The sequence below is a fragment of the Gigantopelta aegis genome, chromosome 9 (assembly GCF_016097555.1).
Source record: "Gigantopelta aegis isolate Gae_Host chromosome 9, Gae_host_genome, whole genome shotgun sequence".
Lineage (NCBI taxonomy): Eukaryota > Metazoa > Mollusca > Gastropoda > Neomphalida > Peltospiridae > Gigantopelta > Gigantopelta aegis.
Window position 1 is genome coordinate 32,412,216 of NC_054707.1, and position 17,163 is coordinate 32,429,378.

A 17,163-nucleotide genomic window follows, 5' to 3' on the forward strand; every position below is an offset into this window, starting at 1 on the left:
CTATTGCCCTTATGTCAGGTTTAGTTTTATAGGATCATGTATCATGATATTGCGACTTATATACATGTAATACAGAAGACATTTTATGTTAATGAATGAATGTTATGGGCAAAGGAATTCATTTATAATAACCTCTTGCTAACCGAGATATTCCATCATCCTTAAATCCACGATGGCCATGGAAATGACCGCCAACAGAAGGAAGTGGCTATTTCTTACTTTCTATATATTTTCCTCAAAGATTAATGTATACTTCAAAAACTGGGTTTTCTTTATGGGAAGCATTTCAGTTCTCGCATACAATTTCAAATACAGAGAAGGTTTATCATATTGTATGAATCAAAGATATCAAAAATGGTTGCAAAATCAAAACATTACCGCTTTTAATATTTATCATTACCAAAAACAATCATTTTGAAACCAACTGCTAAGTTTTAAGGGTAAACCCATCTTTTTTCCCCAAAACCTACCTATATAAAGTTGAATGCCATGGACCAAGTACATGTAGTTCACAATGTCAACCTTGCTATGATATGGGCATATGTACGCAATTCACAAGTGACTAATGTTTATTCGACGGGTGGCTTGAACGACTAAAGATTAATGTATAGTACACCCATGACAGTGTGGAGGTATTACGTACAATACGTTCTATGCGTATAGGCTACATTTGAACCAAATGGTAGCACATTTCTGAAGGCATCAAAATTACTAGGTATGCTCTGCTGATGGAAACGGACCAAACAGGCTTCTGCGCTGTCATCAAGTATCTCCAATTAAAAGGGCTAACTCCAACAGCCACCCGTACGGTATTGGTGTTAACCTTAAGGGATGGCGCTCCTTTCTTTGCCACTGTCAAGATATGGACAGCGGAGTTCGTAAGTAGAAGAGAGCCTAGTAAATGATCGTTAACCTCTACGGAAATGTTGATCAACTACAAGGATGATCGACGAGTCGCCACAAGCCACGTAGCCGATACAACAACGACATCACTAGAGTACATTGATTATCAATCATAGGCATTTGGATGTCAAATATATTATCATTTTGACAGTCATAGAGAGGAAACCTGCTGCATTTTTCCATTAGTAACAAGGGATCTTTTATATGCACCATCCTACAGACATTTACCATAATTTGACACCCAATATAGCCGATGTATTTTTCGGGCTGGGGTGTCGTTAAACATTCATTCATCCTACAGACAGGATCGCAAATACCACGGCCTTTGATATACCAGTCGTGGTGTACTGGCTGTGGCGAGAAATAGCCAAATGGGCCCGCCGACATATATAGTACAGCCAGTTGTTTAAAATCGTATCCAACTTGCTTTCAATCGTTAGATACGCTTTGAAACAATTGGTTATAAGACAAATGTGTTTTTTTTTAAATGCTATGTTTAACGACACCACTGGAACACATTGATTAATTAATCGTCGGCTATTGGATGTCAAACATTTGGTAATTCTGACTCGTAATCATCAGAGGAAACCCGCTACATTTTTCCTAATGCAGCAAGGGATATATATGCACTTTCCCACAGACAGGAAAGCACATACCACAGCCTTTGTCCAGTTGTGCTGCTAATCGAAAAGAGTAGTCCATGAAGTGGCGACAGCGGGTTTCCTCCCTCAATATCTGTGTGGTCCTTATTTTCCATATGTCCGACGCCATATAACCGTAAATAAAATGTATTGAGTGCGTCGTTAAATAAACCATTTCCTTCCTTCCTTGTCCAGTTGTGGTTCACTGGTTGGAACGAGAAAATGGTATTTAACGACAACTTGTATAGTATTTTCCATATCTAACCCTCACATACGACAGATTGATTTCAACTCAAGCTCTGTGTTATTAACGATGCATTCTCAAAATTCCTACTGCCATATTTCGCCACTTATACATGTATTTGTGATAAATAACTGTAAATGAACTGATCCCACATATACGTTTTACATAATTAACTCAAGAATATCAAAACTGTGATGTGTTGCCACTTGGCGTAAACAGTGGTTTTTGTGTGAATACTTAGACAAAAAAGAAAATACATGAAAAATATCCATCGCATACCCATTAACAAAACATCCACATCACAGATAATACGGAAATGCAATTCAAATTCAAACAATGACGTTATCATATGTTAACCGGTCGATTAGTCTTATTTGATTTTGCAATGATGCATAATTATACAATAGTACTAAATCAAATTATTGGAAGTAATGTTTCAGGTTAATTAGTTTGTGGTCATTAGAAATCTTTGAGACTACCCCTTAATATTAATATAATAGTAACAATAATAATAATGATAATAACAACAACAACAACAACAACAACAACAACAACAAGGCTGAATATGATAGAGTATGCAGTTTATTGCTTATGCCAATTAACATTGTATATTACAGAATCTAATATGCAGGAGCAACAATTTTGTTTTACCATGTGCGTTAATACGTTGTATGATGTTCATTTCACATGTGTATTTTCCCATTAACCAGTCAAAACGTAACCTTGCCATTTGTAAAACAATATATGTTTTTTCATATATAACAAAATACTCTATAAATAAATAAGTATCGTAGTTTTATAAAAAATCCACCTTTGTTTCACACAATTGCTTCTCTTTTTTTTTTTTTTTTGCTTTTTTTTATTGTGTATAAAACTATTGCGCCCAAAAACCTAAACAAAAATAATAAAATACGTTGTCAATAAACATTGACAGTAAAGAATCACAGAAATATTCTGTTGTGGCTTATATAGGTAATATATTATTTTGCTCTTGTGGTACAAATGAATGTTTTCGGATATTTGAAAATAACCGTTAAACGTAAGTTTCGGGAATTTATAAAAGCAAAAAGAAGGAAAAAGGAAAACGCATGCATTTGCGGAGGTGAACGTTTTGATCCTTGGCGGCACATGTACGATAGTTCCTTTTGTGTAAAAGCTTGCCTGCTATATTTTTAGTTGGTGGTCAATTCGTAGCGTAGTCCAAAGAACGATCAAGGTTAGAGTAACAGTTCCTGTGCAGTGACAAAGTTGGTCTTTGACAACAAGTCTTCGATTTAGTTATTTAACTGTGGTCAACACAGTCGCCCTTTGCTGGCCTATTGGGCAGCTTTGTTTATGGAACTAAGCCAGGTGAGAAAGTTGCCGAATTCCACAATATTCAGCTCGCCATTATCTGAAAAAAACAACAACAGATACATGAATATTTATGCAAACATCGTGAATAATAAATACGTGTGTGTACGCAACGCACACGCACACAAATACGGACACACACACACACACACACACACACACACACACACACACACACACACAAATAAATACATACATACATATCGTGACAAGTCTGCAAATTGCAGGTGAGTCGGTGATACAGGTTCGATTCTCAGTAACGGCATGGGGCAATTTGAGAGGCCAGAAAGGATTTAATTATCTGCTGTGCCAGTGCGTTAATATCTATATATGTAACAGTTAACCTCGACATACATACAATATACATAGTACATACATACATACATAGATACACACACACACACACACACAAATACATACAAATATACATACATACATACATACACACATACATACACACACATACATACGTACGTACGTACGTACGTACGTACTGCGCCAGTGCGTTCATATCTATGTATTTAACAGTCATACATACATACATACATACATACATACATACAGTCAACCTCGATATACATACAATATATAGATATTCATACATCAATACATACTAGCCAGTGCCAGGTCTGCCCACTGTTTCATGCATGTAAGCGGGATCGACCGTAACCACATGCATATAGTTGAGTTAAAGAGCATCCTTTTTCATGGATGCCTCAATAGCTCAAAAGGTAAGTCTGCAAAGTTGCGGACGATTCGGTGTCGGGTCAGAAAGGATTTACTTATCCCCTGCGCCAATGCGTTAATATCTATGTATGTAACAGTCAACCTCAACAACCATACAATAGACATTCATACATCAGTACATACATACATACTTACATACGTACGTACGTACGTACGTACAAAAATTCAAATATTCGATTGTTCATAACACCAGATTATTGGTTCTTACAGGCACTTGGTTCAGTAGTGTGGTTGATTCTTAAAATCATTTGTCGCATTCTATTTTCGCAACCTTTTCTCGAGCATATAACTATAATTAGATTGCTCTTGTAACAACAGGAGGAGGGAAATGTCATTACTGGGAAGAAATGAGAATATTTAACTAGTCAAGACCCATTCTGAGAACCCTGTATGCTCAACGTGTCTTGGGAGATCCGGAGTTAAGAGAGGATTTAGCATCAGATTAATTTAGAGCTGAACTCTATAGCGGGATTTTGTTTATCCACGACACCTGCCTGGTCCCCACGGTCAATGCATTGGCAGGGGAATCCGCTTTACTCATACGGACATACTTAAATAATGTAATTAAGAGCAATGAGGCGCAGTGAAGGAATCACAAACGTTTTGTTAGAGCGACAAGTAAGGATTTTTTAAACGACACCTCAGCTCACTTTATTCGGCAGCGCCTTGGTGATGTCGTGGTTAAGCCATCAGACATAAGGCTGGTAGGTACTGGGTTCGCAGCCCGGTACCGGCTCCCACCCAGAGCGAGTTTTAACGACTCGATTGGGTAGGTGTAAGACCACTAAACCCTCTTCTCTCGGTAACAACTAACAACTAACTCACTGTCCTGGATCTCATTAACCACCCTGATATTAATTAATTAATTCTCTCTCACTCTCTCTCTCTCTCCCCTCCCTCCCTCTCTCTCCAGTTTGGCTTAAGGTACAAAGAAAAAAAAAAGTGATTTGGAAACAATAGACAAAAATGCCTATTTATAAGCATTTTGTGAAAACATTGAGCAAACAGCATTCTTCATTTGAATCTCGTACGTACGTACGTACGTACGTATGTGTGGGTGCGTGCATGTGTGTATATGTATTGTTCTTTTATTTATACCTTTACCAAGTTGCATATAAAAATAGAACATTTTGTCATTTCCTTTTCTTTTTATGTCAAACCGAACTGGCAATATTTTAAAACAAACTTAAACGTTTTGCTGGTAAGAGGTAAAAGGTGTTGAGTTCTGATTTTAGTTTCCAATACAGGGCACGCTTTAGCGTCTCAATGACGACAATAGAGTGCATATGTATGAACTGGAAAACGTGCTCGAAACTTAAGTAGATACAACCACGAAAACAAATAAAAATTAAAAACCTGAAAACAAATCTGTGCCAAAACTAATATAATGTCCCGCCTGGGAGACTACAATTCTGCATTGTAAATGCAGCCCCTGCGCGTGCTGTAACCTCACCATGGTGCAGGGGTGTAACATTCTCTTTGAGAACCCCTGCGCGTGCTGTAACCTCACCATGGTGCAGGGGTGTAACATTCTCTTTGATAATGGCCAATACAGCACAAATTGAAGTTTTGAGTAAAAGTCAGTATCTATCTGTGATATTTGTATTTTTGCACAGTTCCTTACACTGTTTTTATTTAAATCTTGAATTTTTATATCTATGTTGATCATCACCTTATTTGTTTGCATTACCATAGTGTGACACCCAATAGCCGATGTATTTTTCGTGCTGGGGTGTCGTTAAACATTCATTCATTCATTCATTCATTCATTCATGTAAATGCAGCGTTTCATTAATACAACGAAATGCACTGTCATTGTTCAAGGGACAGGCCCTAGTTCAGCCCATGAAAATGCACACTAAGTTTAAGTTAATTTACAAACCTGTAACACATTTGGATAAAGTTACAACTGAGTTTGAAATGGTGAAATACCCTCTAAAAATAGACTAAAACTTGACTCCACAACTGTTACTTTTCAGACGCACGTGCGTTTTAAAAATAATATGAGAAATGCATTTTGTGATATTAAAAACACCAGGATGAACAAAAACACTTCCAATGTACGTAAATGGATAATTTAAACAATAAAATCTAAGTAAAGTATGATTTCAGTTGTCAAAAACGGCTCTAATCGTAAAACGTATGTCTTAGTGTTTATAAACTAGGGTATGTTACTTTAACTGTCATTGTCAACTGTCATTGAAACAATAGGGACGGGACGTAGTCCAGTAGTAATGCGCTCGCTTGATGCGCGATCGGTCAGTGGCATGCTTTCATATAAAATATCCCTTGCTGCTAATCGGAAAGAGAAGCCCATTATCTGTGCGTTTTTAAACCATATGTTAGGCGCCATATAACCGTAATTAAAATGTGTTTAGAGCGTCATTAAATAAAACATTTTTTTCCTTCCTTGAAACAATAATGTGTCATCTTTAAAGCTTCTACCACACTTCGCCTTTCTATAACATTTATAAATGTAAACTAAAAGCAGAAGTACATTTTTATTCAAATCATACTTTCGTAATCAACTGATATTTTAACTGTTTGTGTATTTCAAAAGTTTAGTTGCCATTTTAAAGACAATTCTGTTTTTTAAACATGTACTTGTAATCATTGTAGTTCCTATATATACGAGCGTTTATTAATGAACATTAATGATTCTCCAGAGAATTTTGCAATTAGATACAGAAGGCAGTTACAGAACTATATTTGTCAACTTCCTTGCGCGGGTTACGTGCATATAAACTCTTAGATGAGAATTCAGAAGCCGCATTACAATTTCATGTCCCACTAAGGGCGAATATCAAAATTGTAATGTGCTGCCACTCGGCACAAACAGTAGTTTCCTCGACAATCATTGACGGAAATTATAAAATACATTTAAAATATGCATAACGCATCCATTAAACAACCATCCAGTTCTTTACCAGTATGGAGATCCAATTCACTTCAAATTGTGATATCACATGTTAACCTATCAGTCATCTCTGATTGATTTTGTAATTGTATAAACTTGAAATATAATAGTAAATGAAACTATTTTGAAGTAATATTAGTGTAATTTTTAATTTAAGGTATAACCTTTACTTTTCACAAGAAAAAAAATAAATATTTTGGTGCGTGTCAGAATTACCAAATGTTTGACATCCACTAGCCGATGGTTAATAAATCAATGTACTCTAGTGGTGTCGTTAAACAAAACAGGCTTCTTTTGTTTTTGAAGGACAAAAACTAAATAACAGTGAAACCTGAAGCATAAACGCCAATCACAATTCAGCAGTCATCAGTGTAAAGGAACATTCCTGAGTTTGCTGCATTGAAAGATGTTTCCGACTAATAAAATATTTCTACGATTAAACTTATATATTAAATATATATTCTTGTTTAGAATATCAGTGTCTGTATATTCAATATGTTTTTGGTCGTCTTAAAATTTGTAAGAAGCCCAAACTGGATTTTGTCTTCAAATAATTTCGTACGTACCAAAAAATATATTTTAGGAAGTAAAATGAAATTTAACCTAGTATAAATATTAGAACGATCAGAAACACGTTTAATATACAGCCACTAATATGTTATGCAGAAAAATATATTTGATATGTAATTACAATCGTTAAAAAGTCTCTGTTAGTCGATAACTTCTTAAAAATTGCAGAAAACTCAGGAATGTCCCTTTAAAGGCCGCCTTTCATAGCGTCTAATATAAAGCAAACTGATTGGTTCCTCGGCGGCCAGTTGTCTTACGATGTCATTTTTACACAACGTCTCTTAGATGGCTGCTTAACACAGGTTTGACAAAAATCGACTTGTAGAACAAACAAATTCTGTACGTCACAGACATAGCTAAACGTTGAGCTGACAGGTTTTATCCCATAATGTGGAGCATAATATCGATGTCAACAAACGTTTTTTCTTCCAGAATAACTGTCCACGCCTAATCCCTGGTCACTAGTCACAACCGTCACTTAATTACTAATCGTCCATTGTCTATAGCCCAGTGACACAAAGACGTAGCACAAATGGACAAACGAAAAACGCAGAGCCGTTTGGGATATGCGAACACCTGTCTTGGACACAACTCCCTTGCGAAGTCAGACGTTGTGCCTACGACAGGCGTGCTTGAAAATTTTTCCATACCTATATTCATACGTATACAAACTTCCGCAAAGTGTGGGGAGTATTTATTTTGTACTTCTGTCTGTTTGAAATAAAATCCTCTTTAGTAAGATATGGAACAAAGCCCTTTAATTTAGTTTTATTGATGAAAAACGCCAAAAGGCGTTCGTACGCGTCCAGCGTTTCTAGGTGTGTATGGGGGTATTTAATAGTTTTCCAGTAGCAGCAAGGGATCTTTTATAAGCACTTAGCCAGACAGAAGAGCATACACTACGAAGTTTGACATACCACTCTATAGTCCGTCCCACAGGGAGCGCATTTTTTCACATGCTATGGAATTTACTACAAGTTATTTATTTTGAGCCGACTGTCTTCTAAATTGGATACAAAAAAATGGTATTGTTTTGTTATTTCTCAAAAAAACGTTTCCTTTTCTTCTTACGTCAAACAAAACTGAAATTATTTAAAAAAAAACAAAAAAAAACCCTACATTTTTAGGAGGATTGGACGGACTATAGATGTATTGGTTGAGACGACAAAACCTCCACCAGATGAATGAAAACTACCAGAAACACTGTTGTAGTATTTACATATGCATATGCATGTATATATCTTACTGGTCCAGAGAACGAAAGAAAATAATGTCATAGTTCATCCAATCTTGTCATAAAAAAGTTTTTGGTAAATAATTTCGGTTTGGTTTGACGAACGAATAAAAGTAAAAGTGTTTTGGAAATAAAATAAAAATGTATTAAAAATTGGTGTGCGCAATTAAAACCATATTCGGTTTAGAAATTAATAAAACTGTAATACATACCAATTACCATAGTAAAAACACTACACTTACCATTTTGGTTTATGGAATGGTATAGTCTTGCTTTATTGAGATAACTCTGATTATTTTCTTGTTTCTCCCTCTGTAGTGAAATTAATTAAATAGAGTTATCTCGTATCAAGACTACACCAGTCCATAAACCAAAATGGCGGCCATATCGCCGTAAGCGTCGTTTTCTTACTATGGTATGTATTACAGTTTTATATATTTCTAAACCAAATATTTGTAAAATTGCACACAAAAATTGCTGGGATTTAAAAAAAAAAATTAATTTCCAAAACACTTTTACTTTTCTTCTTACGTCAAACCGAAATTATTTACAAAAAGAACCCCACATGATGGGACGGACTACAGTTGCGTGGGTTAGTGATGAAACGTTGCATTGTATATCTGGTTACCTTTCACGCTAATACAGGACAGCGGCTCTGAGAGCCTATGCCATTTAAACCCAGTGCTTATTGATCAGTCTGTCCCATGGTGTTTAATCCAATCAAACTGTTGTAATTATGAACATGTTCCATCAGGAAATTTACTTAATGCTGTCATTTAATAGACTTGTCAGAGGTTTCTGTGGGAAATCTTCCTGTAACTGTCTTAAGACCAATTACCAGTGTGCTGTTGCTGGTTTTAAATGCGAACAACAAAATAGAAAATCTGTACCAATAGTTTAGTACGTGTATCTAGTGAAAACTATTAAGAAGAAGAGTTGTTACCAGCTGTGATTCCTGAAAAGGCTGTGTCATGTATCCATTTGTGGCAGAAGTGTTTCTTTAGGCAGAATATAACAAAACTTGGTGAGACTGTAAAGGTAGTAAGGAGTAGTTCATAGTATATGTTTAACCAACTATTAGTTTTTAGTGACGTCAACATTTGGATCTCCAGTTAAAAACAAAATCATGTTCCCAGATAACCAAACTTCATTTTTTTTTATATATATATATCCTGACGTCGTTAAACATGCTTGCATTAATTCATTCGTTCATTCATTCATTCATGAAATGAAAGATTCGAATAGAATAGATAGTATAAATGTTTAACGACACCCTAGCACAAAACAAATACATCCGCTATTGGGTGTCAAACTATGGTAAATGCTAAACTTACCCTCACGAAAAGTACCAACTATACATGTCGGCTATACAGGCCTAAATGATCATACATGTTGCATGTTCCGTTCCTACAGAAACAACACTGCTCGTTTCATTTTATTTGAACTTATTTTCGTGCTTATGTACAATTAAGAATTAATCACGCTGTCCTGGGTACACATCAGACGTGTGGGCTGTCTGTCCAGGTCAGTGGGTTAATGGTTAGTGAGAAAGAAGTCGTTTTAGTAGCCGTACACCAATCCACTGAGTCTTTAAACTCATTCTGTGTGGGAGCCGGTACCGGGATGCGAACCTGGTACCTACCAACTTTAAGTCCCATAGCTTAACCACTACACTGCCGAAGCAGGTAACACTCCGGTCTCTCCAAAACCCAGATTAAGTCGGGCCCTATCGCTTGTTTTGTACTGATTACTTTTCAAACTCTTTGCGATATGATGAAGTCCATCATCTAACTGTATTGCTGGAGCAAGTATGATTTTTAAATAACTGTGTGGTATGTGGTACTCTGCTCGTGAGAAAATGCATAATCGCAAAAACAGTATACCATCTACCATCAGCAGATTTTCTACCACACTCTAATGACATTTGCCTAAGCAGATAATCTAAGACTCCAAGTGCCGTGCTCATGGGAATATACTTGGGACTTGGTATAAGCACGAAACAAATTACATCATCAGGGCCCCGTTCCCCGAAAGAATTGTAGCTAAGGTTAATTATACCGACAACTGGCACCGTAAACGTTACCGCCGTTCCACAAAGCAACCTTACGGTAGTCGTAAGTGCCCCTTTAATGATTAAAATCTTCTTTGCGAAAGAAGTGCGAATTAGTTAAATAATAAATTGGTTACCGACTTTTTGGAACATCTTGGACGTATTCATTGGTATTTGACATCCATGAAGTAACTTTGTCGGTTTATTTGGTAAATGACATCTACTTTAGTGGCTTACAACTGCATCGTACCAATTGTAAATTTTCACAGTAATTTACGACGATAGTAAGCTACGCTGCGTCGTGGAACGGGCTAGTGGTCGTAGAAAAAAAAAATAAGGTGATAGTAGTGCGAAGATCGCTTCGTGGAACGGGACCCTGTTCAGTTCAGGTCAGGTCATATGGTTTTACGAGCACATTTAGAACAAGCTTATAATGTTTTCCTCTATAAGCAGTTGAGGTTCTATGTAATATATATATACATACATACATACATACATACATATATATATATATATATATATATATATATATATATATATATATATATATATATATATATATATATATATATGGACGTTCTTTATAGACATGCGTCTTATATTAGTCCCACTGTAATAATTACCCAAAACGGGACCCTTCCTTTGTACATCTGATCTTTCTCATTATTATTACAATCAAGAGCTAAATTCGGCCAACTAAGTAAAACCAACCAAATAGCTCCAATTAAATTTAGATGAACAATTCAAAATTATGCGTCAAATTAAATCATGAAATTAGGCAATATTTTTCGTTTGGATTTAACCCTACTAGACATTTTCAAATTGCAATAGCACCACCAAACACCCCACCCGCTACCGACCCTGGACGGGCTGCTTGTGCTCTTTTGCACTTGTCAAGCGCGGGCAGTTCCCTCTCCGATTAACCACCCTCAACCCCTTTCCAGGGCCGTAGCTGGGATTTTTTGTTGGGGGGGGGGGGGGGGCAACTGAGTAGTTAATAGTCTAAAACTCCTTAAACAGTTAAGAAGAGAATTTTCTTTAAGTTTCTATAATGCTCCCCCCTTGCCCCCCCCCCCTAGCTACGGCCCTGCTTTCCTGTTCTAGACGAAGGAGCTGGCGCAAGTCGACCCCAGCGCCCATGACAGGCGTGCGCTACAACGGCTTGCTCTGAATGTGCACGTTAAAACCTATGACCTGATTATCACAATAGTACCCAGTCAAGAAGCACTTACGGTTTTCATCAAATAACTTGATCAACGTGTCCTCAATATCAACATCACTCCGTTTTCCCCAGCTCGCGAATTTGTTCCATTTGCGCTTTTCGTCGGTGGACATGGTATTCCAGTCCGTTTTTTCGTCGGCCGATCGTTTGCCCCATGTAGCCAACGCATTCCATTTGCGCTTTTCGTCGGTGGACATGGTATTCCAGTTCGTGTGTTCGTCGGCCGATCGTTTGCCCCATGTAGCCAACGCATTCCATTTGCGCTTTTCGTCGGTGGACATAGTATTCCAGTTCGTGTGTTCGTCGGCCGATCGTTTGCCCCATGTAGCCAACGCATTCCATTTGCGCTTTTCGTCGGTGGGCATGGTATTCCAGTTCGTGTGTTCGTCGGCCGATCGCTTGCCCCATGTAGCCAACGCTTTCCAGTTGCGCTTGCCCCACGTGATAAACTGATTCCACGTTCGCTTCTGCTCGTTCTGTAAGTTCTGGCTGTCACTGTCGTCACCACTGCGCTTACCCCAGGTCGCAAACGAAGACCACTTCTTTCCCCAGGGTGACAGAGGCTTGTGCCAGCGTTTACCCCATGTGCCAAATTTCATCCATCCTCGCTTGCCCCATGTATTGAAATTGGACCATTTCCTTTTATCAAGAGCACCCCCATCAGAGGCCAAAGGGCTGTGAACGTCCGCAGAAGGTTTGGCTGCGCTTTGTAACGACGTACTGTCGTCTGCTATTGAGAAGTGGATGGTAAATGTTGACAACACAAGGCAAATGATGTTCGTAAGATCCATAGAAAGATCTGAAAGAAACAGGAAATGAAATTCATAAGTAAATATTAATTTGAATTACTAAGTAGTAAGTGTTTCTATTTGTTCTTCGCGTGTACTTGCAGATACCCGACCACACGTTCTCAAGTGACGCACGCTTCGTAACAGTATTTCTCGTTCCAGCCAGTACACCACGACTGGTATATCAAAGGCCGTGGTATGTACTTTTCTGTCTGGGGGATGGTACATATAAAAGATCCCTTGCTACTAATGGAAAATGTTAGCGGGTTTCCTCTCTAAGGCTATATGTCAAAATTACCAAATGTTTGGCATCCAATAGCCGATGATTAATAAATCAATGTGCTCTAGTGGTGTCATTAAACAAAACGAACTTTAGCTTCGTAACAATTTGCTCTTGTTAGGACGTTGACATTGATATCATTTTGTATTTATTAAAATGTTTCGTTTTGTATATACTTGGCATAGATAATACTGAAACTACCAACCAACAAAACACCAATTTATTTTGCGAAACATTTGCTAAGAACAGTAGTACCGTACATTTCAACAAACCTTTCAAACAGTCGAACAATGGTTTTGAAAGTTGTAATAAAATTCCATCTGATGCTAAAATTAACAACACTTCTCTGAAATTCAATACTCCCTTCACGCTAACTGAATTTATTAAAGTCTTCACAAACAATAAAGGTACGGCTACCGGACTAGATAAATTCAGTTATGTACTATTTAAACATATCACCCCGAGATTACGATTACATGGAACACTAATAATGAAACTACACCAAAAGCACATTGCTATTTGCTTAGTACTTTTACATTTCTTTTTCTATGACCTTTTTGCTGTGTACAAGAAAGGAAATGAGGGTGGCTTTTAATATAATTTCATTGTATAAGTGTTGCCCTTTTTAAAAGGACAGGAAATGTTGTTTTGCCGAATTATCGTCAGTATAGACCAAATATATCGTGGTACTTGAATACCAAAAGGTAATCTCAGAGAGCTAGACCACGGGTTAGGGTTAGAGTTAATAGTTTTCTCAATGATAATACCCGTGATTAAAATTCATTTTCTCCATTGCTATGTATATGCGCAGTATGTTTACAAATACAAACTAACTACTTATAAATATGTGTTCAAGCACCAAATGTACATCATCACTTTTATTCATTCATTTATTCGGTCAGTCAGTCAATCAGTCCTTCAGTCAGTAAATCATTAATTCGGTAGTTCCATCATTCAGGCAATGAATTTTATAATTTTAAATAAAATCATCTCCAATTAAAATCTCTTGTGAATCTCAACCTGAAACGATTAATTAAAGTCGACGTGTTTTGATTTCATAGACGGTGTAAAGAAAATGACAAGTTGAAATAAGAGGATAATTCACGATGAGTTTTATTTCAAAACCAAACTCAAGAGAAGAAAAAGAAAAACCGTGAACAGTTTTGAAGATTACAAGGGTTTTTTTTTTTTTTTTTTTTTTTTTTTTTTTTTCCTTATTATTTAGCACTGCGTAAGTCTTTGAGTGCGCAGTAGACACCGGAGGCTGTGTGTCCGGAACGCTTTCTTTGTCATGAACAAATATTTTATGCATTTTAACAAAATTATAGAATTTCAGACAAATAACCCTTTTTAGCAAATTGTGATGAAGAGTTGTCTTCCCCTGGAGCTATGTACTTTGGTAGCTCTCGAGGTGCCTTAATTCAATGGATGTTGAATTTCAGTTAACGGTGCCATTCAAACAAATCATATTCGTTTTTTTACTCTCTTTCTCTCTTTTCGTTTTATACCAATGTTTGTTTTTCGCCAGAACGTGTTTTACTCTGAAGAATAAAGTAATATAAAAGTTTACTTTACAAATGAAAAACGGAAAGGTAAAAAATAATTCTCATAACAATGTGTGTTTGTTATTAAACGTTTATTTCAAATATTTCTTGACTTATTATCAGTAAATATTTCAAACTATCCCACCCACGACCGTGTGAGTGTGTGTGTGTGTGTGTGTGTGTGCGCGCGCGCGCGCGCGTGAGTTTGTGGTTTGTTATAATGAATGAATGAATGAATGAATGTTTAACGACACCCCAGCACGAAAAATACATCGGCTATTGGGTGTCAAACTATGGTTAATGCAAACAAATAAAGTGATGATCAACATCAATATAAGAATTCAAGATTTAAATAAAAACAGTGTAAAGAACTGTGCAAAAATACAAATATCACAGATAGATACCGACTTTTACCACAAATTTCAATTTTGTGCTGTATTGGCCATTCTCAAAGACAATGTTACACCCCTGCACCACGGTGAGGTTACAGCACGCGCAGGAGTGTGGTTTGTTATAATGCAAATATTTAGATCGTATTGTTTATTGTTAAAAATTGGACGGTATTTCCTGAATATCATCTTAGTTAACTTATCAAATTATTTACTTTATAACCTACAAATACATTGCTATTGTCTTTTTTCTTCTTTGTTTTTTAAAGGTTGTGCTTGGTCCATTTTATTAAATTCGATATACACCCAAAATAGGTTCATGCAATTATAGTTGTACGTAGATGATTGTAAAACAAGTGGAAAAGATCTTTGGGTTTTGAGGATGGTTTTTTTTTTTTTGTGGTTGCCTTTAAGTTTTCATAACCGGCCTCGGTGATGTCGTAATTAAGCCATCGGACCTAAGACTGGTAGGTACTGACTGGGTTCGCAGCCCGGTACCGGTTCCCACCCAGGGCGAGTTTTAACGATTCAGTGGGTAAGGTATAAGACCACTACACCCTCTTATTTCTCACTAATCACTAACCACTAACAACTAACCCACTGTCCTGGACAGACAGCCCATATATCTGAGGTGTATACCCAGGACAGCGTGCTAGAACCTTAAAAATAAGTTGAAATGAATGCATGAATGAATGAAGCTTTCATTTTTATAAGGAAATGCCAATATTTAGGTTTATATCAGTTTATGGTCTTGAAACTGATATGAGGATCTTTAATGTTGATAACGAATGCAATTAAGTTGTGCTCAGCGAAGAAATATCGGGAAAATTCTGATACAAATTAATTTTCACCAAATTACTCGTCCTCTCAGTTTGAGATTGTCGCCTGACTTGACCTTTCACTCACTATGTTATCAGATACGACAACAGAGTTTTGCAATTTAGATAATTTGGCCCTTGTCTCGAAGTATTATTGTCGAATTCGGACCAAGTATTTAATCACACGAATGTCGTGATCGAGTCTGCAGCATATATCGAATGCAGCTGTCTTATGTTATCTGTCAAAGAGCCCTAGACAGACTAATTTGCTATAGTTCTTGCCTTCGGTAATGCAAACTAAATAAACTTGGATATCCAGTATATTAATATTATAACAAATATAGTATACAGCATAAATACCGATTTATTTTCCTTTATATGGTCTTTTTTAATATTATAAACTGTGTATTTAATTCTAGTAATATATGTGTTATTTTCAACGATTTGTTAGCGGCAAGATATATATTTTGATATCTAATACCTTACAATTTTAGCATACAATAGTTTGGTTTGAGTTTTAATCTTAAAGTATTCTTTAAATTTCATGCCCGCAAAAATTACATTCCAATAATTTCATTTACTACTACTTAATAAATTTATATTATTGCAAAATCAGATAGGGAAGACAGACAGTTTGGATTTGAAGTGCATCTCTATTTCGACAAAGAATTGGTTTCTATGTTAATGGTTGTTTTCTATGTACTTTATATTTATCTCTACGAATCCACGAGTAAAGTAGTAAACAGCCATTATGTCGAGTGACAACACATTACAATTTTGATATTCCTGAGTTAATTATGCAAAGATTATATGTCAGACTGAATATGTTGTAGCTAGTTATCAAAAATAATGTAAAAAAACGAGTATACTTGCAAGTATGAGAATGCTATTACAGAGCAGTTGTACTTCGTGATGCTATGAATGTTAACTTCTGTAACTTCACTTTTGAATAACATTGTAGAACAAAACGCTAAATGATTTACAAATCTAGTAGAATGTAAAAAATACAAACTTCGGAAACTGATTGGAATGTTATAAAGTTCAGTGTTCTTTAAGCTAGTTTATTATTATCGTTGCCACCTTAAACAATGTGAAACATTTCATTAATTAAAACATTGAAGTCTGAATGATATCTGAAGTGGATACACAATCTCTATTACTAATGAATATTACATAAACTAATAATATGGGGGGGGGGGGGGGGGGGGGGCGGGGGCACAAGCGAGATTTGTGTATTTGTTTATTTAGAGTAGGAAAAAAAATACAAGTACATTTTCGTCCATATGGCGGGTTTCTTCTCTAAGACATGTCAGAATTACCAAATGTTTACCATCCAATAGCCGATGATTAATAAATCAATGTGTTCTAGTGGTGTCGTTGAACAAAACAAACTTTTTTTATTCCACAAACAGGATAGTACATACCACGTAGCCCAGTGGTAAAGCGCTAATCAGAATTACCAA

General features: G+C 36.4%; 1 protein-coding gene across 1 annotated transcript in view; it reads right to left on the reverse strand.

Annotated features, from left to right (window-relative positions):
* Positions 1 to 2,352: 2,352 nt before the first annotated feature.
* The window catches only part of LOC121380906, a 61,137-nt gene continuing 46,326 nt past the window's right edge, over positions 2,353 to 17,163 (reverse strand). The window contains exons 3-4 of the mRNA XM_041509933.1: positions 11,892 to 12,680; positions 2,353 to 3,181 (exon numbers count right to left, since the gene is read on the reverse strand). Coding sequence (XP_041365867.1) covers positions 3,105 to 3,181; positions 11,892 to 12,672 — 858 coding nt within the window. The 5' untranslated portion in view covers positions 12,673 to 12,680 and the 3' untranslated portion in view covers positions 2,353 to 3,104. The remainder of the gene's footprint in view (positions 3,182 to 11,891; positions 12,681 to 17,163) is intronic.